The 23,766-nt window shown below is 38.3% G+C and overlaps 1 protein-coding gene across 4 annotated transcripts in view; it reads left to right on the forward strand.

The window, feature by feature from the left end:
• Positions 1–23,530, forward strand: part of LOC131032738 (RNA-binding KH domain-containing protein RCF3) — a 108,695-nt gene extending 85,165 nt beyond the window's left edge. For all 4 annotated transcript variants that reach the window (XM_057963787.2, XM_057963794.2, XM_057963802.2 and 1 more), the window contains 4 exons: positions 22,407–22,477; positions 22,573–22,681; positions 22,845–23,011; positions 23,107–23,530. In XM_057963787.2, the coding sequence (XP_057819770.1) occupies positions 22,407–22,477; positions 22,573–22,681; positions 22,845–23,000 (336 nt within the window). In that variant the 3' untranslated portion in view covers positions 23,001–23,011; positions 23,107–23,530. The remainder of the gene's footprint in view (positions 1–22,406; positions 22,478–22,572; positions 22,682–22,844; positions 23,012–23,106) is intronic.
• Positions 23,531–23,766: the final 236 nt, after the last annotated feature.

Raw genomic sequence — 23,766 nt, forward strand, 5'->3', positions numbered from 1 at the left:
CTTGAGCATTTGTGGAGCTTGAAGGTCTACAAGTATTCAGCTGAATCATTGGGAACGATACCTCCCAAGTGATTGCATAACTGAGGGGGTGAAAGATCCTCTGAAGGGTTGCTCTTCGGAATTGGTACTCAGCCAATTCAGGTGTGCTTAATTGGAATACTATCTTGTCAGGGTTCGATTTAGAGATCAGTTGCAAACTTACATCTTTGTTCATGTATCAATGAATGTCATTGTCTATCTTAGAAAGTCTGAAATAGTGATCAGAAATTAATTGCAACAGTTGTATACTTCAAACTCCCATATTTCTGAAGCATGTATGACATCTATTTGACATAATGTCAATTCTAGTATTGATGAAAAATTGAGTTGTTCCCTTGGTAGTTAAATTGATATATGTTTCCTATATACTTTGCAAATCAGTAAAGTGCTTAGTTGTAGATTGTATGTAACTCATTGGACAATATTCCTTGAATCAAAATCATCAATTCTTCCATACATAAGCAAGGGATACTACATAGATCACATCACATGTTGTTTTCTAATCACTGTGTTGGTGTCTGTTTTATCATCTACCAAACATTAGGATAGAATACCTTTATGTTGGTGTCTGTTTTATCATCTACCAAACATTAAGATAGGATACCCAAAGGTATTCTATCCTCTCCTGAAAAATCACTACTGATTCCAAGGTCTATATGTGCGAACAAGCGACTTTAGTGGAATAGCTTCTTGGGTAGTGTATGTTGAAATTTCAAGGGGGACTTACATTTGACAAGTATCTTGAACTGTTGGACTTAGATGGATTTAGCAATTTTAGGCTCTTCTTTTTTTGGGGAATTTTCTGGGATTTGGACTTTCAAAAGAAAGGGAAAAAGAGATAGGGTTTAGGAAGGCTAATCTAATCCTACGAATTCTGGAGACGATATCAACTGGGTGCTCTCGAGAAACCAAACCTTGCTTCGCCACACTAGGGACAACTACACAAGGCCGGTGCAATCTTCAATGGGTTGTGCTTATGATCGAGATGTTGGGATGCACAGGGGATGGGCTCAGACTAACTTTGCACGGTGAGATGGAAATCATCCATACACCAAAAGTATGAGCGGAGATACACCATCAATTGACACTTATCAAATCCTTCATTCGAATTAACAACAATGAAAGCAAATCTAAGTTAATTTTTAACTAAGTGTTGAGGCAATTGAAACCATGCAAATCATTCAAATAATAGAGATTACAAAGCAGCGCACATGCAATATATTATCTGGAAATGACCTTAAGCAACAATACATCAAAAACCTCACCCCCTCCAAATGAGAGGAGGCAACCTTATATAGTTTTTCAAAATGAAAGAATGGCAGAGATCAAACAGCGATCAAGGGCCCAGATTGAAAGCTATAAACCCTAATTAGGGTTTCCCAAAACTAACTACCCTCGACCAATTACATTTGGGACACTTGTCCTTCCTGCTAAATATGAACCATCAATGAAAATAGAAGGTTGTTGCATTGTGAAGTGTGCCCTTCTAGAAGCTTCTGGATAAGTCAGGTTCATCGAACCTGGACATGTTGACTTGGAGCAATCTGATTGGTTGGAAAATGACGAGGCGCCACCTCAACGTGTTGGATGTCTTTCTTGAATTCTCCAATTTGTGTCAAGAAATCGTCTAAGTATGGAAATTTGGTTCCTTCTTGTCGCCATTTGATTCTGCTTGGGAGCTTGTCTTTTTTTTAATTCCTTCAGGAGATGAAATTCTAACTTTTCCATATTTTCACCAAGTCTGAGAACTTTTCTTTCTTGATGCCTTGAGATTCTTTCAAGTGCCTCGAATTTGGAGAAGAAATCCCCTCGTGAGGTTTTTCTCATACTTAGCCAAATTTTGGCCCTCTCTATACTCGGACGAACCTTGCTTGTGGTCTCGTCTTCAATTCTGAATTTGGCTCGAAACTCCGTTTGTGTTTTATGTGATGATCCTGCCTTCAGTTGCCAGTTTATGTTGCGTGGGAGGAGGGTAAAAGCTCTAGATAACCCCTTGCAAATATGAAATGATGGGATCAAGTTGTTCAGGCATTCCTTGTGATCATGTCCTTCTTCTCGATACCCTGACATGCCTTCATCATAATTGAGGAAATTGGAATTTTCTTTGTGAAACATTTCCCATACTTAGCCAATCTTCACGCCTGAATGAACCTTGCCTGTGAACTTGTCCTCAATCTTTCGTTTGGTTTGAAACTTCCAACTGCGATCTCTATGATGATCCCGCTTCTATTTCCTCCGCGACCTATAAAACCAAAGGAAAATAAGTTAGAAATCTATCTTGGATTAAAGAAAATCGAGGTTGCGAACGTCTAAGTGTTTGGAAAATTTCACTTCATTTTCATACTTAGCCATGAGAATGGGATTTTCACATGTAAATTCTCCAACCTTCAAGATAACTGTGATCACAATCCAACACCAAGTGTTATAACTCCGAAAATTTCTTATACTTAGCCAAAAAAATGATTTTCCTCCTTTAGAAATTCGAACAAATTCACTAAAAATCATTTCTCAAACTCTGGAAAAACTCAGAAAATACATAAATCTGCATCATGAATTTAATTTCACCTTCAAAAATACCCAAAAATTCAGGAGAGATTCAATAATTCGTCCTTATATTGGTTGTCTTTCTCCAAAAATCTGTGAAACTTTTGTCAAAAAAGTTTATCCAACTTCCAGCAATATCCAAAACTTTCTCCAGATGAACTCCAAACTGAAAGTATTTTACTATGCTCTCCTTAATATTTTCGAACTTCTTGGTGTAGAAATGAAGTTTACAACGAAGTATTTGTAAATAAAGTTAAATCCTCAATCAGAAACCCTTAAAATCTCCCAAATCATGTTTCCAATTTTAACTTCATTCTTTTGGAAAGTGTTGTCGTGTTTCCAAATTCGAAGAAAATATCTTCCAAAAGTTTCCAATTTGGCTATAAGTTCAAAATATTTATTAATCTTCCAATATTCTCTTTAAAAAAAACTTTCCATTTTGGATTTAAGTTCGAAATCCTTATCAATCTTCCAATATTCTCCTTTTGAAAACTTTCTATTTTGGATTTAAGTTCGAAATTTGAAGGATTTTCATGACATCACTTTGTATTTTCATTGATTCTGTTTGACTTTATGTGTAGGCGGACTTTTGGAGGCTTACCCTCATCTTCCTCAAACTTGGGCGGACTTTCCTTACCTCTCCAAGGCATGGCGGAATTTGAGAAGGCTCTTCAACATCATACTTAGTATCTACTTCCTTGGGCAGAGTTTTGAAGGGTCCCTTCAAAATGGAGGGCGGACTTTGAGCAAAGCTCAATCAAGGCGAATTTTTGGCTAAGGCATAGGGCGGACTTTGGAACACACCCCCTAGGCGGACTTCTAAGACATCTCCAACATGGGCGGACTTCTAGACCTTTGCATCATTTTGCTAGGGTAGGGCGGAGTTTTGATGGGTCTCCAACATAGGGCAGACTTTGGACTTCACCCCTTGGGCACCCCACACACATGGCGGACTTTAGAGTGTTGGCCATCATGGCCTCTTCCAAAACATGGCGGACTTTGAAGGGTTGGCCACCAACATGGTAGGATAGGGCGGAGTTTCAAGGCCATTCACTCAGCAGCACCTTGGGCGGAGTTTTGGTGAGTCCCCTTAGGCATGGCGGACTTTGGTGGCACCTCCTACATGGCTCTCGAACCTTTGGCGGACTTTAGACTTGGCTCCATCAAGGCGAAATTTTGGCTAAGGCATGGGGCGGACTTTGAAGGCCTCTCCTCATGGCTCTCTTTACCCTTGGCGGACTTTGGAGGTCTCTCCTACATGGCCTTGAAGACCTTGGGCGGACTTTGGTGAGTGTTCCTTCATGGCCTCCATCAAAGTGTAAATTTAACTAAGGCATGGGGCGGACTTTGAAGTTAGCTCCCACATGACCTCTCTTCTTGGGCGGACTTTCCTTGCCTCTCCAAGGTATGGCGGACTTTAGGCATCTCTCCTAGCTTATGGCGGACTTTAGTCTTGGCTCTTCCATCACTTGGCATGCTTGGGCGGACTTTTAGGCTATACTCCTATACGCCCTACACATACATGGCGGACTTTGGAGACCTCTCCACCTTGGGCGGACTTTGAGGCGCTTTCCACATGCTTGGGCGGACTTTGAGGCGCTCTCCACCTTGGGCGGACTTTGAGGCTCTCTCCACATGCTTTGGGCGGACTTTGAAGAGTGCTCCCACATGGCCTCCCAACCCATGGCGGACTTTGAAGGTCTCTCAAGAGGGCGGGCTTTATATGAAATATAACATTTAAGTTATATTTCATATATATTGTCAGGATGTTTGAGAGTGGTTTCGGGCCTCTAGGACTAATAATGCAAAATCTAGTTTTTGGAGGATTCTCCAATTTTCCAGACTTAGTCAAATTTTAGGATCAGGATGACATTCTAGACTTAGCCAAATTTGAGGACATTTGAGGATCAAGATGATTTTTCGAGCTGATTATCCTTTGAAGGTGCCATGACCCCCTAAAATATAGGAACTTAGCTTTTTGGGTCAAAAGTTGAAAATTTCGGATCGCGGTCGAAGCAGGTCAATGGTACAAGTGTAAACCCTAGGTTTGCATCCCAAAAAAGCAAAAAGCCTAAAATCTAGGGATTTAGCTTTTTTAGGTCAAACCTTGGAATTTTCGAGTTCCGGTCGAAGCTGGTCAGTGGTGCAAGTGTAAACCCTAGGTTTGCATCCCGAAAAAGCAAAAAGCCTAAAATCTAGGGATTTAGCTTTTTTAGATCAAAACTTGGAATTTTTGAGTTCCGGTCGAAGCAGGTCAGTGGTGCAAGTGTAAACCCTAGGTTTGCATCCCGAAAAAGCAAAAAGCAGACATCCCTAAAAAATAGGGAAAACTTTCTAAAAATAGCCATACCGGGGATTGGGCTAAAAATGCCAAAAACGAAACTTCCTAAAAAATAGGAAAATGCAAAAAAGCAAACTTTCTAAAAATAGAAAGTTGTCCAAATTCGTCCAAATCAATTGCGATCTTCGTCCTTTGGCCTCTCTAAGCACTCTGGTGGTGTTCACATTTCGGAATCACATAACTTGCGAAAACTAACTTTCAATCGTCAGGGCTTGAAATGCTCTGAACTGGACAAGGCTTGGTGAAACTGCAGCAAAAGGTCATAGGACACTAACAAAACCCTAGAAAGCAGGAAAAGAGAGGGTCCCCATTTGCAATGGGGCGATGTGTGAAAAAGGTCACAACACACTGCAACAGTCAAATCCCCTAACCGGGTAAGCTCTAACAAGCTTCATTGTTCAAATCCTCTAACCGGGTGATCCATTAGTTTGGATTCAGAAATCCTCCATCGAGGTTACTCCTTACAGGGTACTACCTTTTACAGGGTATAGCTTTTAACTAAGCTTTGGGATCTTTAACAAGATTCGCTCCTAGCAGAGCATTTTGTAGACCCTAACCGGTCAGTTATCTATTACTGTAGATAGTTAACTTGTGAGTCCCATCTCACCGTGGTTTTTACCTATTTGGGTTTTCCACGTATTAACAAGATTCGCTCCTAGCAGAGCATTTTGTAGACCCTAACCGGTTAGTTATCTATTACTGCAGATAGTTAACTTGTGAGTCCCATCTCACCGTGGTTTTTACCTATTTGGGTTTTCCACGTATAAACACTTGTGTTATGGTGGATGTTTTACTTATTGTGGATGTTGTTATACCATTTTTGATTGCATGCATATTGTTTAACAAACTTGTTAAGTTTATCTACCGGTCAGTGTTCAAAGTAGTACTATTTTTGGTGTCACTGATTCACCCCCCCCTCTCAGTGCTTTACAAGTCCATCAATTGGTATCAGAGCCTAACTTCCTTAAAGCCTAATCGCTTGGAAGAAAACCCTAAAGCTATCATGGGGGATATGAGCTACTTTGAGATGGTTAGAGAGCTTGAGGCTAGTAGGAATGAACTTGAAACCCTAAGGGTCAAACTGAAAGCTTGTCAAGTCAAAAGAAGAGAGCTAACTGAACAACTGTTAGAAATATCTGATAATAGTTCTTCAGATGAGGCGAATATTGATGCTTTAGCTGAGGAAGTTGAAAAACTAAACAGTGAAAAGCTAAATCCGAGGAGAGAGCTAGAAGGTCTTACTATCCGCATGAGTCAAGAACTGGAAGCCAGGAGAACTGCTGGAGATCTCACCAAAGAAAGAGATCATGAGATTGCCAAGATCAAGTGAGAGAATACTACCTTGCATGGGCATTTGAATGCAAAAAGAGAAGAAATAGAGAACCTGCAGCTAGATCTTGAATTAGCATCATCTTTGAGAGAGAACTTGTCAAAACATAATGAAGATCTCACCAGATAGCTCACTGAAGCAAATGGGAAATTGGAAAAGTTCAACAAAAGTTCTATCTTGCTGGAAGAACAAAGTCAATCACAAAGGATGAATGGTGATACCTCTGGACTTGGTTTTCACACATTTGAAAAAGGTGAATCCTCCGGTACCAAGAGCAACACTCTTAAGAATAAATCTGCTCTAAGGTCAAAAAGCCTACCGGTAAGGTCTTTAAACCTGTTTGTTTTGTTTGCCATAAACCTGGTCACACTGCAAATGTTTGTAGAGACAAACCTAATAGAAATGCAAGCTACAATACTAATGCTAGGTATGTATCCAAGAAATTTAAAGGTCATTGCTTCACATGTAAAATGTATGGACATAGATCAGTTGAATGTAGATATGGAGCGAATAATCTCGTACCACATATGCATTCAAGACCAAATGGCAACTGGATGAGAAATTTCGACAATTGGGTCAACATGAACTGGCAAAGACCCTATGACAACCGGTTTAGTCCATTTGAGATGGAAAAGGTAACAAATGTCATTTGCACCATCTGTAACAACTTTGGTCATGTGGCTATGAATTGCAGAAGAAGAACCGGGAGAGGTAATGCAGGACCTCGGAAATCATCTGGTATGGCCTACTATCACTGTCACAAACCGAGACACTTGGCAAAATTCTGTAGATCCAGAAAGAGCAAACCGGTCAACCCTTCTAAAGATCATAAAGGAAAGTAAAAAGTTAATGTTGAAGAAACCAGAGAAGAAATGAATCGAATATGGAAGAAAAAGAGTGATGACTCACCTGGAGAAGAAACTGTTCCTTCACCAAATGTGGAGAATCCTGCACCGGTGAATTAAGACTTTTCAATATGGCTAAGGGGAACTTAACGGTAAATCCACCTCCGGACCCCTTGAAATGAATGAGCAGTAAGAGAATTTGAATGCATGAAATTTTGATAACTTTTTGTCAATCGGTTATCAACTGGTTTTACATCTATGTATCATTAAGCGGTGTAATTAGGGTTTGTAACCCTAACGGGCAAGCATTTAATGCAGTAGGTAAAAAGGATAAAAGCGAGTTTTCACTTTGATACTTTTACCCTAACGCATTCGAGAAAGAATTTTTGAGCGCTTGCAGGGCTGAAAAGGATTGTTGGCTGATATTTGTCGAAGATACATTGTGATTCGAGTAATCAAGAAGATTAGAAGGTTGGAGAAGACTAAAACTGGTGTGCACTTGAGCATTCAACCGGTTAGAGAGGCAGTGTGTGTGAAATAAGGTATTTTTTTGAAAAATCTTGATTCGAATCTAGTTTATCTGGAATGGCATCGTCTTCTAAACCAGTAGAGAGATTAATGATTACATCTAAACCTATGGAAGTTGTTGAAGCGGAACAAATTATGTCTTATATTGCTTTATCACAAGTTCCTAGTGGTGTTGTAGTGAAAGGAGATTTGTCCAACTACATTGATTGCAAGATTGAGGATTTAGGATCATTGTCGATATATTCTCAGTTAAAATCCCTTTGCAATGAGAACGGAAAGATTCAAACAGAATATATTAGGGTTGATGAAAAAGGTTTTCATAACGTAGCTTGCTTACTTGAAGATTTTGAAGAACAACATATCCGAATTATTTTGAGTCGAGTTCATGGAGAAAACATGTATTTAGAAAGGACTCATACTATAACCAAGGAAGCTATTCAAGCTGTAACTGGTTTTTACTCAACCGGTGAAGTACCTGTGCTGAGGCGTATTTCAAAAGAGACAGTATACACTCTAACCGGATCAACATCTAATAAGCGTGCTTTTTCTGTCAATAACATCAGTGACCCAGCGGTAAAGTTGGCAGCTATGGTTATAGGCTACCGGGTATTCTACTCTAGCAGATTAAATAACGTTCCATCAGCAGTGGTGCATACTGCTTACAAGATGATAGCTGAAAATGCTAATTATGACCTATGTGAGTCCATAAGGAGCCAATTAATGTTAAATCTTCAGTCTATCAAGAAGGACAACAATTTAAAGTTTAAATTTGGACAGTTATTGATAAGGCTATTCTTTTATTTCCAAAATTTCCTACCAGGAATAGGTGATCTTGAATGGTCTAAGGATCTACCGGTATCTGCCCAGATTAAGAACAGTATCAAGGCTGTGAAGAACACCTTTTCTGCTGCAATGAACAAATACTTCAATGAGTTTCAGAAGAAAATGAGCATGAGAGTAAGATTGCCTGAGGATGTGGTAAAACATTTTGCTAAGGACATTGTTTTCACAGTTACCACTGATTTCTGTTTAATGGAAGCAATTGAGCCTAGAGAAGAAGAAATGGAAGATATGAGTTATGAGGTCTGTTAATTTTAAGTAATCAGATGTTAATCTTAAATAATCAGGTTTTAATAGAACAGTAACAGCAATAAAAACACAAAACAAGACATACCAATACCCTGGGAAAACCTCCTTCTTGGAGGTGAAAAACCCAACCACAAAGTACAATGTGTATTATCTCAAATGTAGGCAATTACAAGGCAAGTGTGCTTATCTCAAATTGTTGTTCAACCAACAAGATAGCAGATCTGAATTCCTCTTTATATGATAATGGAGATTGCAGCCCTTATCATCAGCATCAAATTCGCTCAAGGCAAGTCTTCATTAGCTTCGCAAGATCTTGATAGCATCACCTAACAGCCAACCTTCACACAATGGATGAGGAGCAAGTTCGCACAAGAGAGAGAGAGAGAGAGAGATCGCCAAATGTTGGAGAGCAGATTACATGTGTCAATAGCCTTAAGAATGATTTGCCTTGTATGTGAATTGATTCATTATGCTATGTAAATGACTTGCTTATATACTTGACTTGTGGTGTCAAGTCTCAAGTCGGCCTGCCTTGTTAATTTAATAATAATATTATGTATATCGTCCAAATAGGTCTTGACCTATTAAGACATTGTTGCTTGATTGCCTTACCACACATTACATGAGTTTGGACCCAGCCCAATTACATAATCGCTCAAAATACATATTGGGCCTACCCTATCTACAAGTTACATTCAATATAGGACCACAAGTTACATCGCCCAATTAGGGTCAGACCAAATTACAAGTTACATTTATAGGGCCTGTCCTATCGACAAGCTACATTATATATAGGTCTTGCCCAAGCAAGACATAATTACAAGTTACATGTATTTGGGCCCAGCCCTAAGTTCGATTTACATAATAGATAATACATGTGTATTTTAATTGTCATTGACAACATTAAAATACAATAGATAGGTATCTGAGCTAGCTATTATTTCAACACTCCCTCTTAGCTAGGGAGGATAGCTGCCACTTGTCATGATCCATTCATGACCTTCATCTTGCATTGCCTGCAAGGATGAATGCATAAGCTCCATAGAGTATACCTGCAATAAAACACATAAATATCATGAACTCATTTCATGATGTCCATCTTGCATTGCCCGCAGAGGATGGATCCACCTTGCATTGCCTGCAGAGGGTGGAAGAGGTCTTACACCTCAGCCTTCTCCCAGAGAAGGATACACTGTCACCTTGCATTGCCCGCAGAGGGTGAAAGATGCAGTCTAAATTGCATCACTAGGATTGAGACTCCCTCTCAATCAATATTGTGTTCTCTACAATTCCAAGCTTCTCTCTGAAGTACTCAAACTTCACCTCGAACTAGAGGCTTAGTGAGAACATCAGAAACCTGTTCATCAGTGTTGATATATTTCAGCTGGATGGCACCTCTTTGTGCCATATCACAAATATAGTGATAATGAGTTTCCTCGTGTTTTGACCTGTCATGAAACACGAGATTATTAGACATTTTAATACAACTCTGATTATCATAATAAATAACAGTGGATTCCCAAGGTTGTCCAAACTGTTGGTGTTGGAAATAAGCCACACCCAGACCAACGATGGACTGGTCCAAGAGGGGCCAGTAGCTCAGTGGTAGAGCACTCCAACAACGTATGGAAGGTCCTAGGTTCGAGTCCTAGCTGGTCCATGTCTCAACATGGTATCAGAGCCAGGTTCAGGCTAGGATCCCCAAGCACACGAGAGGTGTGGCTTAAGGGGGGGTGTTGGTGTTGGAAATAAACCACACTCGGACCAACGATGGACTGGTCCAAGAGGGGCCAGTAGCTCAGTGGTAGAGCACTCCAGCAGCGTATGGAAGGTCCTAGGTTCGAGTCCTAGCTGGTCCATGTCTCAACACAAACAATCCAGCAAGAAGCTTGCGAAGCCAAACTTCTTCTCTAGTTGCCACACTTGAAGCAATGTATTCAGCTTCTGCAGTACTCAATGCAACTGAGGACTGTTTCTTACTGGCCCAAGAGATCATAGCGGAACCTAAGCTGAAACAGATTCCTGAATTGTTTTTCTTGTCAGTAACACTTCCGACCCAATCAAAATCAGAGTAGCCTTCCAAATTGATTACTGAGTTGATTGGATACTTCAGTCCATAGCCAACTGTTCCACACAAGTATCTCAGGATGTGCTTGGCTGCCACCAGGTGAACATGCTTTGGCTGATTCATGAATTGGCTAAGTGCTCTCACTGCATAGAAAATTAGTGTTGACTAGATACATCCAAGATCCAATCAACTACCTGTACTCTGAAGGATCTGCAAAATCAGAGTTAGCTGTAGAAATACTCAACTTCTTCAAGTTAGTTTCCATAGGAGTAGACATAGGTTTACAATCCCTCATACCAAATCTTTTCAATATATCAATAGTATATTTTCCTTGACTTAGAATAATTTCATTAGGTCTTTGCCACACTTCTAACCCTAGAAAGTAATGCATTAGACCTAGATTCTTCATTTCAAATTCAGTAGCTAATTCTTTCTTACACCTAATGATGAGACTATCTTCACCAGTTAGAAATAAATCATCCACATATAAAACCAGAATTAGCATTTCACCATTAAATACTTTAAAGTAAATGTTAGGATCAGCATCATTCTTATAAAACCCTAAACTAACTAAGTACTTATCAATTCTTTCATACCAAGCCCTAGGAGCTTGCTTGAGACCGTAGAGAGCTTTCTTCAGTCTGCACACATGAATTTCTCTATTATGAATCTCATAACCTTCAGGTTGTTCAATATAGACAATCATTAAGAAAACAGTCTTTATATCTAACTTCCAACCTGCAGCGTTAGCTATAGTGGTTCTAATATTAGTAGCAAGAGAAAATGTTTCCTTCTAACTACATCTAGCTTCATATTTTCGAAAACTTCCATATGGAACTCTCTTTTGATTCTTAATATAAAATTGTGGTAATCAAGTCTCATGAAGATTGCATAAACTAAGAATCAATTAAGGAAGACAGGCATAAATCAAATATGAGAAATGCCAATCTTTTCCCTACTTCACTTTTACGAAATGGACCTATAGTACAATCATTATGATCAAGGCATACCTTCAAGTGAAAAAACCAAGCTCCCTCTTAAGCTTGAAGGTAAATGAAGAGAAAATATCCCAATAGAATGAATTAACATGTAAAGTAACTTATCTAGACTTCCACCATTGACAACATATGCGAAGATTGTTCAAAAGGATATTGCCAGTCTATGAACAACTTCAACCATAGTGTAAAGCTACACAACATTCTAAAATTGTTTTCCATAGTTGAATAACAGAGAGTTAGCTTATATTAGAAAACTAAGGCAAGTGTATGACTTCAGAAAACATTTTACAAAATCCATAAGCAAGGTATATAAGGCTAATTGTCTTTCCAGCCAATGCGTAAAATCGGATATGAGTATCGACCACTCAAAAGGATACACATTGTAGTTGAGCACAAGCGTATGATCGAAAGCCAACTTCAATAAGTTAGATACCTCATTCATCTTAGGTTTCATCATCAAGAGAATACATACTTCAAAGAATGTAATAGGCAGTATGCTTAAATTGAAGAGATAGTGTCGCAATGAATATTATGTAAGGATGATGAAAGCCATGCCAGAAAACGCATTAGAGCTAAAGGCAATCCTCTACACAAGAGGAGCAAAGCAAGATTATAATAACAACATAACAAAGAACATGAGAGCCTATTATGAAGAGCTGGAGAGAACCAAGTGTTACACAGTCACAACCCTAATGACAACCTTATCCAAACATAAAACAAAACAGAAAATGCAGTCCATACGATGTTAAGAGATTTGATGTAAATCAAGAGACACACCATAAGAGTATATAAATCCAGAGCAGCAAGACTAATGAGCATTTCAAGACTTAGATAGAATACAGTGCATCATAACTATGCAGCAAGTATCATAAGGGATCAGATCATAATATGAAGGTAGTAAGGTCAACATTGGGCATAGATACTAAGTAGGATGTCTATCACACCAATGACTGAGGTTCCATATTTCTGAATCTCCTATAAATTTATTCATCTTTCTATTTGTGCTTCTTGTTATATCCATGATAATACTCCTAGATTTATATGTGAATACACATGCTGAAGTCTTAAGTGCCAAAGATGTATTTAGATCAATGCATTAATTCGGATCACCGCATCAAATAGGTTGAGAGCTAAACATACTTATAGTAAAGAGAGTAGGGCATAACTATCTTCAATAGTTCAAACTGGATTAGAACAAATTCTTAACACAAGAACAAGGCTCGAACTAGGGTGATTGTTCCAAACCTTAGGAAGAAAGTTAGGCAATACTAAGATCTAAAAACAAGTGCACAAACCGACATATGAAAGCACCCTCAGATGAAGTAGTTAACAAGCAAGAGAACCTTGTGCACTAGATAAGACACTAATAACAATAAGGTAATCGGATGCAAATCTCCAACCAGGTGGACCCTATAATTGAGAATAGAGGAATGAGAGCACCTTGAATCTTATTCTTGCTCTCATCCCATCGATGCCTTTAATTTGTGAAGCAGACATTGTTGTTGAACTTTCTGATTCACGGTAGACTTCTTGAATTGATTTAGCTCATCCAGATCCGAAGACTCAGTCAGATCCTTATCTTTCACAAACTGTAACGGACCTTCCATGGTGTAAAATTTAGGGCACCTTCAAGTCTATCCTCGACTTTCAGACCTGTAACCATCTTGCAAAACTAACAACAAACTGAAAGTGAAGGACAACTAATAATATGATTATTTAGAATGAACCTAAAGCTCTGATACCATGTTAATTTTAAGCAATCAGATGTTAATCTTAAATAATCAGGGTATAACATAAGAGTAACATCAATAAAAACACAAAACAAGACACCAATACCCTAGGAAAACCTCCCTCTTGGAGGTGAAAAACCCATCCACAAAGTACGTGTATTATCTCAAATGTAGGCAATTACAAGGCAAGTGTGCTTATCTCAGATTGTTGCTCAACCAGCAAAATAGCAGATCTGAATTCCTCTTTATATGATAATGGAGATTGCAGCCCTTATCATCAGCATCAAATTCGCTCAAGGCAAGTCTTCATTAGCTTTGCAAGATCTTGATAGCATCACCTAACAGCCAGCCTTCACACAATGGATGAGGAGCAAGTTCACACAAGAGAGAGAGAGAGAGAGATCGCCAAATGTTGGAGAGCAGATTACATGTGTTGACAGCCTTAAGAATGATTCGCCTTTTTATGTGAATTGATTCATTATGCTATGCAAATGACTTGCTTATATACTTGACTTGTGGTGTCAAGTCTCAAGTCGGCCTGCCTTGTTAATTTAATAATAATATTATGTATATCGTCCAAATAGGTCTTGACCTATTAAGACGTTATTACTTGATTGCCTTTACCACACACTACATGAGTTTGGGCCCAGCCCAATTACATAATCGCTCAAAATACATATTGGGCCTACCCTATCTACAAGGTACATTCGATATAGGACCACAAGTTACATCGCCCAATTAGGGTCAGACCAAATTACAAGTTACATTTATAGGGCCTGTCCTATCCACAAGTTACATTATATATAGGTCTTGCCCAAGCAAGACATAATTACAAGTTACATGTATTTGAGCCCAGCCCTGAGTTTGATTTACATAATAGATAATACATGTGTATTTTAATTGTCATTGACAACATTAAAATACAATAGATAGGTATCCGAGCTAGCTACTATTTCAACAAGGTCAACTATGACTTACTGATTGGTTATGCTAATAACCTGTTGGCATCTCCAAAGGATAAAAAGAAGACAAAATTGAATATTGTTGAAGATCAGACTGCACAAGCCGGAACTAGTATTGTTCCTACCACGAGTGGTAAAGGTAAGAAAAAGAAGGTTGAGCAAGTACCTCCGGTGATGAAAAATACAAGAGTGACACTAAGTGTCCAAACCAAAAAGGAACCGGCACCTAAAGTTTATGCAAAGAAGGAGAATGTATCTAAGAAAAGAGGCTGGAAACTAATTTTCCAAGCAAAATCTGAAGGTACTGACATTGAGGAAGAACCCAAGAAAATGAAAGCTATCGGTAGAGTAGCAAAGCAAGTGAAGGAAGTGCCGAAGGCAACTGTGCCTTTTGATATTTCAACTTACAAGCCTGAGACTACCTTTGAGAGGACAGTGAAGACATTTGGGAGAAACAGATTTGACAATGTCAAAGAACATTTTGATTCTTTCACTGAAGATGAAAAGGAGCAAATCATTCAACAAGTAATCAATCATTTGTCTCATTACAATAGATTACCACATGATCTTGAAAAGGATATCTCTAATTCCTTGTATACTATTCTTTTGAATAAATGGGAGGAAGCAATAAAGAAAGAAAAATGAATCATAGATGATGTATTTGTACAATATTTTCCTGAGTTGTCAAAGGATGAGTTGAATGAATTGGTTTATAAGTATAAAGTTCATTTTGCTTACAAAACGAGAAGATTGAAGCTGATCAATGGAAAAGTGCAACCTGTTGAGACTAAGACTCATCAGATTGCTCGTAATATCGAACACTCAGAAGATCTTATACATTCTTCTAAGGATGAACAAGATATTGTTGATCGATCTGAAATGGATGAAGAAGAAATTGTGCAAGCTGATGTGGTCTATCCTGTTAAGAAGAAGGATGACATTATCATCCAAGTTGTTGATGATATTCAGGATACAATTGATCTATCTGGAGACATCATTGTACCAGATATGCAGCCAACTGAAATCACTAACTTATAGGTTACTTCAGTTGAGAAACCGGCAACTCAACCAAGAGTGGATATTCCACCAGCAAAGGAACAACCTAAGAAACCCCAATCCCCACCGGTTTGACAGAACATTCAGAAGGAATCTAATGAAAATATTGACACACAGATTTTTGAACAGGAAATGGAGAAAGGACAAAAGAAAGCCATTGTTAAGGTAACATCTTCTGAACAGGCAAAAACATTAGTCATTCAGCAGACTGATGAAGATGATGATGACTCATTAGGCATATCAGGGCCTATAATTGTTGATAATATGAGTGCATCTGAAATGATGAAGATTGCAACTATCATGCAATCTAGAGCACACAAGAAGAGACTTAAAGAGCAAAGAATGGAAGATGAAACAATTCAGAATGCAGTAGATATTTTATCAAGTCTGCTACCGGAAACTTCTACAAGACATCTGACAACCCCTATTAGCAAACTTGGTCAATTGGTTGCTGATGCATTTGCCCAAATTAAGTCACTTGAAGAAGCAACACAAACTTATGCTGAGAAGAGTTACAGGAAGAGGCATGGAGAGCAGCTTATGAAAGCAATTGATACAGGGAAACTTGCTCTATCTTTGAATAAAGATTTGTTAAGTAATGCTATTGAAACAGGAGGAAAATATTTTGCTTCTACTTCTAATGTTTCATCCTTTTATTCTGATATCAATAAAAGGCGGAATGAAACAGAGAAAGAGCTAGAAAAGATATGCAATGCATATGTACCACTTCAAGACTCTATTTTTGCTTTTAACAAATTTGTGGATGATTTGCACAACAGGTTGGATACCTATGATCTTGAGAAAGCAAAAAGACTTGTCATTGAAGGAATTGAAAAGTTCTCCTCACATCCCAAGTGGACATACTGCAAAGAGTCTACAAGAATGCAGAAGCTATTTTACACTTGATTCCATGGAAGAGTTTCATACACAAATTATGTCTACACTTGAGTACATTGAGAATGTGCTAGAAACATGGAAACATGCCTTATCACAGTTGAAGAGGAACTTTAATGTTATTCTCATGAGACTTGCGAATGCATGAATCTTAATTCAGTTTTTCAAACAAGAATGTAGAAGCTATTTTACACTTGATTCCATGGAAGAGTTTCATACACAAATTATGTCTACACTTGAGTACATTGAGAATGTGCTGGAAACATGGAAACATGCCTTATCACAGTTGAAGAGGAACTTTAATGTTATTCTCATGAGACTTGCGAATGCATGAATCTTAATTCAGTTTTTCAAGTTTTTGTATATGTAAAACATTTTGATACAATCTTTTCTATATATATATATATATATTGCTTTCAATTTGGCATTGTTGTCAAAGGGGGAGTAGAAATATGTATGTGTGTTTTTGAAAATTTTGTATGATGTATGTAGTAAGGGGGAGTATGTGTATATGCATATTTTTTTTGTAGCCACACTTAGCGGTATTACTGTAAAATTTTCTAAGTGTTGCCATCAATGCCAAAGGGAGAGATTGTTGGCTTGATGATGATTGTAATGAATTCATCATATGTTGTCATTGATGAAACACATACACACACATATATTCATATTGTCTATCAGTGTAACTTCAAAGTTGTTTATACTACAACCGGTATACTAGAGGTTTATTTCTAACCGGTACTTGGTGACAACTGGTATATATATATGGAGACAACCAGTGGATATACATAATTCAGCAGCAACATGAAGATCCAGCGAAGATTATCATAGGAGCATCAAGGATAACGGTTTATATGTTTAACTCCAACCGGTATTTACTGATTATGTGATGAGTTATCACAAGTCGTGATGAGTTATCCTTACCGACACGATTTGGCAGTATTTTTATGAGTTATGATCACTTGACCAGATACATTGCACCTAGGTAATTGTGTTATGATTTCTAAAGACCGACATGAAATCTAAAATGTCTATATATTGACATCACAATGATTTTTTTTTGTATGAGCGAAAGTGATATGCTATGTGTAAAGGCAGAAGTGTTAAGTTGCAGAGTATGTTGGTAAAGAGGAGTTAAGTGCGCAAAAGGGGATCTATACAAGCAATTTGTGCTACTACTAGATCACATCACCTGTTGTTTTCTAATCACTGCAACAGTCAAATCCCCTAACCGGGTAAGCTCTAACAAGTTTCATTGTTCAAATCCTCTAACCAGGTGATCCATTAGTTTGGATTCAAAAATCCTCCACCGAAGTTACTCCTTACAAGGTACTACCTTTTACAGGGTATAGCTTTTAACTAAGTTTTGGGCTCTTTAACAAGATTCACTCCTAGTAGAGCATTTTGTAGACCCCAACCGGTCAGTTATCTATTACTGCAGATAGTTAGCTTGTGAGTCCCATCTCACCGTGGTTTTTACCTATTTGGGTTTTCCACGTATAAACACTTGTGTTATGGTGGATGTTATATCATTTTTTATTGCATACATATTGTTTAACAAACTTGTTAAGTTTATCTACCGGTCAGTGTTTAAAGTAGTACTATTTTTGGTGTCACTGATTCACACCCCCCCCCCTCTCAGTGCTTTACAAGTCCATCACAATTGCCTTTTTCTGAGAATAATGGCTGGGAAATGTGGAATCTTGATGTCCTTGACAGTGTTCCAGGTTTGATTTCTCTCTTTTGAAGTCTGAAAACACACAAATAAGTCACAATTCAATGGTTGGAAGTGGCGCACCTCCACACACAAGGCGATTTGCCCAAACTTGACTGAAAATTACCACGCCTTGGCCAAGGTGGATGGCTGGAAATGATGCTTAGTCTGAGAATGATGCTGGGATTTAATATCTCAGGTCTTGGACCAGCAATGGTGCCCCTCCAATAATGTCACCAACTCTCCCAATAATGGCGCCACACACAAAATTGAACAAAATCGCACTCAATCAGCAATGGTGCCACACAAAAAAATCTCACAAATCTCCTCCAATGGTGGCACAATCTGCCACTTAGCAAAATCACAGCCCCTTGAATGATGGCGCACCTCCAATCAGCTTCCAAACTGTCACATCAATGGCAATATAATATTATTAAGCGTTGGGCTGAGTGTTTTATTCTTGTTTTTGCCTTACAAATTCCCCACACAGCCAATGTGGGATAAAACTTTCCTCTTATTAGCTTGGTGGAAAAACGATTTGCATAGGGATTCCACAGTTAGCATTAAATTTATTTTGTTAAGTCATTAAATGTTTCTGGTAAGGTAAAATTAATACCATTTGGGCACACTTTCCTATTTAAAATTTCATTTGAATTCAATTCCAGCCACCTGGGGAAAAATCGCACGGGCACCCCATCTAGACAAATTAATTCGCTTAAATTCACCTTCATTTGCCACTTAAAACCTCGAGGGGAAAATCGACCCTCATTTGGACAAATAATTTCCATCAATTAATTAATTTTCATCCCCAAATCTACTCCAGGGGAAAATCGATAGCCATTTGGACAATTGAAATTCATCATTTCATGTAAAAACACCTCCCAGTGGAAAAGCGTCCTTCATGTGGACTCAAAAATCTCATTAAAACTTGTCAGATTTCATCAAATTGGTCTCCAGGAGAAATTTGAACTTCATCTGGACAATTAAAATCAACCAAAATTCATCATTTTACCTCTAGTGGAAAAACACACCTCATTGGGACAACATAAATTTGTCCACACTTCACTTCATTTTGCTCATTTTCCATTCTGGTGGAGATTCGAACCCCATCTGGACAAGTAATTGCACTTAACTTGGTCATTAACCTCCTGGAGAAAAAACGTGGTTCATCTGGACTCACTTTCCTTGTACATTTTTGCTCTTGAAGGCCTGGTCGAAAAACGACCTCCATCGGGACAACCTTAGTGGAGAATCCAAATGCATCAGGATTTTCCCAAAAAGAACATTGTCCATGAGGGAAAAAACACACCTCATTAGGACAAGAACCATTTTTATCATAAAATCAACTCTTTTTGCTCAAAATATGTAGTGGAAAATCATGCTCCATTAGGACAAAGTCCATTTATGCCTTTAAAACTCAATGGAAAAATGCCTCCCATCGGGACAACTCACTTTTATGCCTTAATTTCATGGGGGGAAAATGTCCTCCATCGGGATTATGATGATTTTCACACTAAAAAAGTTCGAACTTATCAAATTTTGCCATTTCACTCAGTGGAAATTCTATTTCCATTGGGACTTTTATCATTTCAATTGGATTTGAGGGGTCAAAAACAAGAGTGCATCGGGACTTTGTGCATTGTTGACATATTCTACCTCCTAGGACTGGAAAAACGACTCCTATAGGGATCTCCGACATTCTAGCACAAAATTAGCACCAATTTGCAACATATTAACTCATTTACACTCACATTTAAAACCTGTTGCAACCTCAAGACACCTAGACAAAACTTAGGATCACTCTAGACATTTTGACATTTTTAAAACATTTGATCCTATTGACTTCAAAATTCAAAAACTAAACTTTACTTGCATGTTGAAAACCTCTAGGCATGATCATTTAAAAAACGAGACTCGGGCATTGAAAACTCAAAATTGCCACTTGACTGCCAAAAAACCCTAAACTAACAAAATGCAGAAAGTAGGAGAGAGGGGGTCCCCGTTTGCAATGGGGCGATGTGTGAAAAGGTCACAACAGGTCACCAAAATGTTGGCATTTCATGCCCCCTTTTCATTACCCTTCAATTATAATCGATCTGCGAAACGCCGAAATTTTAATGGGTCGTCCCCCAAGCTTAAGTAAAAAAAACCCATTCGAAAAAATCTCAGAATGGCCAAGTCTGGGGGCAATGTTCCAAGTCCTTAGTCTTGTCGGCAATTTCATTTGGTTTCAAAACCTTTATTGGGTCCCAACAAGGTTTCAAAAAATCCGTTGGCTCCCAGCAAGTAGTTTTTTTTTTTTCCTTCCCTTGAAATTTTTTAAGATTGCATTGGTCTTTTGTTTTGGTTTCAAAACTTGTGTCGGACTTCAACAAGGTCTCCAAAACCATGCCAGGTCCCAAAGAGGATCTCACAACTCTCGATAGCTGGCCAATAGATATGATCCAGTAATGGGGATTTAAACATTGATTAATGGCTATGACAGTGGCTTTTTTTGTAGCAGAGCTCAACACAGTACAAAATTTATTACTCCATCTGCCACAACATTCTTCTTGGGCTTGAGGCTGTTGAATGACAACATTAACTCCTCCCTCATGCCCTGCAGGTACGATTTGATTGCAGCCATGCCTTTTTATAGCATGTTGGGGTACTTTTTGCTTGACAGAATGTCTCAATGGATCTCAAAAGTCGAATTGTTGTTGTGATTGCCCATTCCCAGCCACACATCCCAGGAGGATATCTACATGTATCATGGATCAGATTATCTATAAATCAGACTTCCTTACTTCTGTTAACCTAGTAGGGTTAGGGTTTGAAGTTTGAACCTTGATTGTAATTTCTAAATCTCATTTATGGTTGACCTATAAAGGCAACTTTGTAATACTTTTAAGGGTTCATCCTTTTAGTTCTTTACAGAGTGTTCTGCATTTTGGCATCTCCGTCATTATAACTTACCCCATGCCTTTGAGTTAATGAAATGGGCATTTTCACTCCTTCTCACTTCTATCATATTGTGCATAGTTCTTTGTCTCTATGGTTGGATGAATGTTCCATGCTTTTTTATATACATATGATGTGTAAAATCTGTTTGCAGGGACTATCTGTGGTTTTCCTCTTCCCTCTTAGCACTTTGTCAAATTCCTTACCTCCATGTGTGTCATCAGAAGTTATGACACAGAGACCTGTGTGAGTTCTACTGGCAACCTTTATTGATTCCCTGTGTTGTAGTGGGCAGGAAGGAACAACTTTGATTGAGGTGCATCACCACCCATTTAATTTTCTGCATTTCTTCTTACCCTTTCCTTCTGCAAGTTCATAGAATAGATTTTGCTGTAGGGTTATTTGGTGTTGGGTTGGATCAACACCTTTCATGTTGATTAGAAAGGAAGCCGGCCTTCTTTGGAGACTTAACCTCACTCGCAAAGGTCCCACACCTTTTTCTCATTGGAATGCTGGATCCAGTCTAGCAGGGTGCAATTTCATGTGACAAGTATTTCTCCAAGAGTAGGAGCAAATGTTTACATAATAGATGACCTAGTTGATAATGGCAATAAACAACACTACTTGTCAATGTAATTTGAGAGCTTCTGGATTTGACCATGTATCTTTTTGCTATCAACATTTCAAATCTACTCTATTATTCATCATCAGGATGGTGAGCTAGAGGAGAAAAAATGAATCAGAGTATGATTCAAAGTGTCGATAGAAAAAAGATACACAGTCAAATCCAGAAGCTCTGCAATTACATCAACAGGGACTGTTGGAACCTAATGTCTTTAAAACGTGTCTACAATCTTCCCATCAATCATCATCCAACAAGTGAAGCTTTTACCTTCTTCACTCTTTGGACCAGATGCTTTCCACTTGGCCCTCTCATTGCTCGCAACCATACTCTATGTTTTCATATTTTAACCATTTCTAGAATTTTTTTAAAATTATTTTTGACCCAAGGAAGTTCCCTTTTGTAGGGAATCTGTTCCTCATATTAGGAGATCAGCTTTACTAATCAAGATATGGGAGGTTTTTCCCGAGGTTCCCTTTTTAGGGTGTGTGTTCTTGTCGTTGGGGGATTTCAGGGGACATGTTCCCTCATCCAAAACCAAGTTTCCTACTCAGATTCAGAGTTACGTTGAGATGGTTTACAGGTAGCACTTTCTTTGATTTAAACAGTTTGTGGAAATTGTATTCGACATGCATTATGGTGGACCGTTCTTATGTTTATTTTTTTAACACAGAATACTAATCATCATATTACCTTATGATTGCAGGAGAATAGTGGTAGGGGCCTACCTGACTATGAAGAGAGACCAAAGCAAGGGGGCTCTATCGGCTCTGGAATGTATGAAATATTTTAGTGACAGTTCTAGATTGCTGATTCTCAGGTTAAGTTTGTTACTCAAGATTTGACTGTTTGTTACTTGCTCCACATGCCAGATCAACTGCTGGGCATGTTACTAAAACAACGGTTGAAGTTGTCATACCTGAGCATACCATTGCACCTCTTATTGGGAACGGGGGAAAGAGCATCAGCCAAATCAGTCAGGTAGAGCATTCATAGACATGATATTTTAGACAAGGTCTACTTTAAGATGTATTTATAATGTCATTACGATTTCTGAGTTGAAACTCATAAGTGTTTGCTGCAGATATACTCGAAAGCTGCTTTTATGAAGGAATTTATTGCATATTTTATTTTTCTCTTACAGATATCGGGTGCAAAAGTTTTTTTACTTGAGGGGAGGCCAGGGTCGAATAGGGTAATTGAAATATCTGGTACTCCAGAACAAACCAATTCAGCTCAGAAAGTGCTTCATTCATTAATTCTAAATGGGCAGTCTTCACATAGTTCATATTCTGACTAAACACTTGTTTGGTAAGTTTGACATTTATTACAGCTACTTTCCAGAATAATTTTACAGAACTGCCTATGTTTTTGCTTATTCATTTAATCATTTACGCTTCTCGTAGGGCCTCTGGACACAGCTTTTTGCCGTCCGTTTCCCTGGATATTCGGGGTTCTTTACAAGGGCTGTAGCATGCAAATGGTGAATAGTTTCCCAGTGAAATTAAAACATTGTTAGCATGATAGATGCTGAAATTTGGAGCGCATATTTTTGAGCTTGACAATCAAAACTCTGATCTCACTCCTATAATTCTCAATGAAATGCCATATAATGTATTTTTTCACAGGAGAATAAGTTACATCGGGGTTCAGTCTGCAATATCGAATCATCAGAGTTGCTACCAGGAAAGTTTAAATTATGTTTTGTAAGATATGCTATTGTTAAACACTTATCTGGGCATTTGTGCCTATCCTGGAATAGAATTCAACGCTGTGCATGTTTTCAGTTATTTTCAATTTTGTATAAGATGGAGTTATATTTTGGTTTCACTTGTTAACGTGTTTTGTGTAACACCCTTCCATGAGGAATTAGCTTGTTTATGGGAGGTTAACTGATTTAGAAACTAAAAATACCCTTTGGAAGTGAGGATTACGAATATCAGATGGATAAATTACAAGACCTAGCTAACAATATAGATGTAAATAATCATGCATGGAGATGTTTAGGCCATATTTTCTTCTTAAATGTTAAAATTGTCATACCTGATTCCTCAAACAAAGTTGTG

The sequence above is a fragment of the Cryptomeria japonica genome, chromosome 3, assembly GCF_030272615.1.
Source record: "Cryptomeria japonica chromosome 3, Sugi_1.0, whole genome shotgun sequence".
Taxonomy (NCBI): domain Eukaryota; kingdom Viridiplantae; phylum Streptophyta; class Pinopsida; order Cupressales; family Cupressaceae; genus Cryptomeria; species Cryptomeria japonica.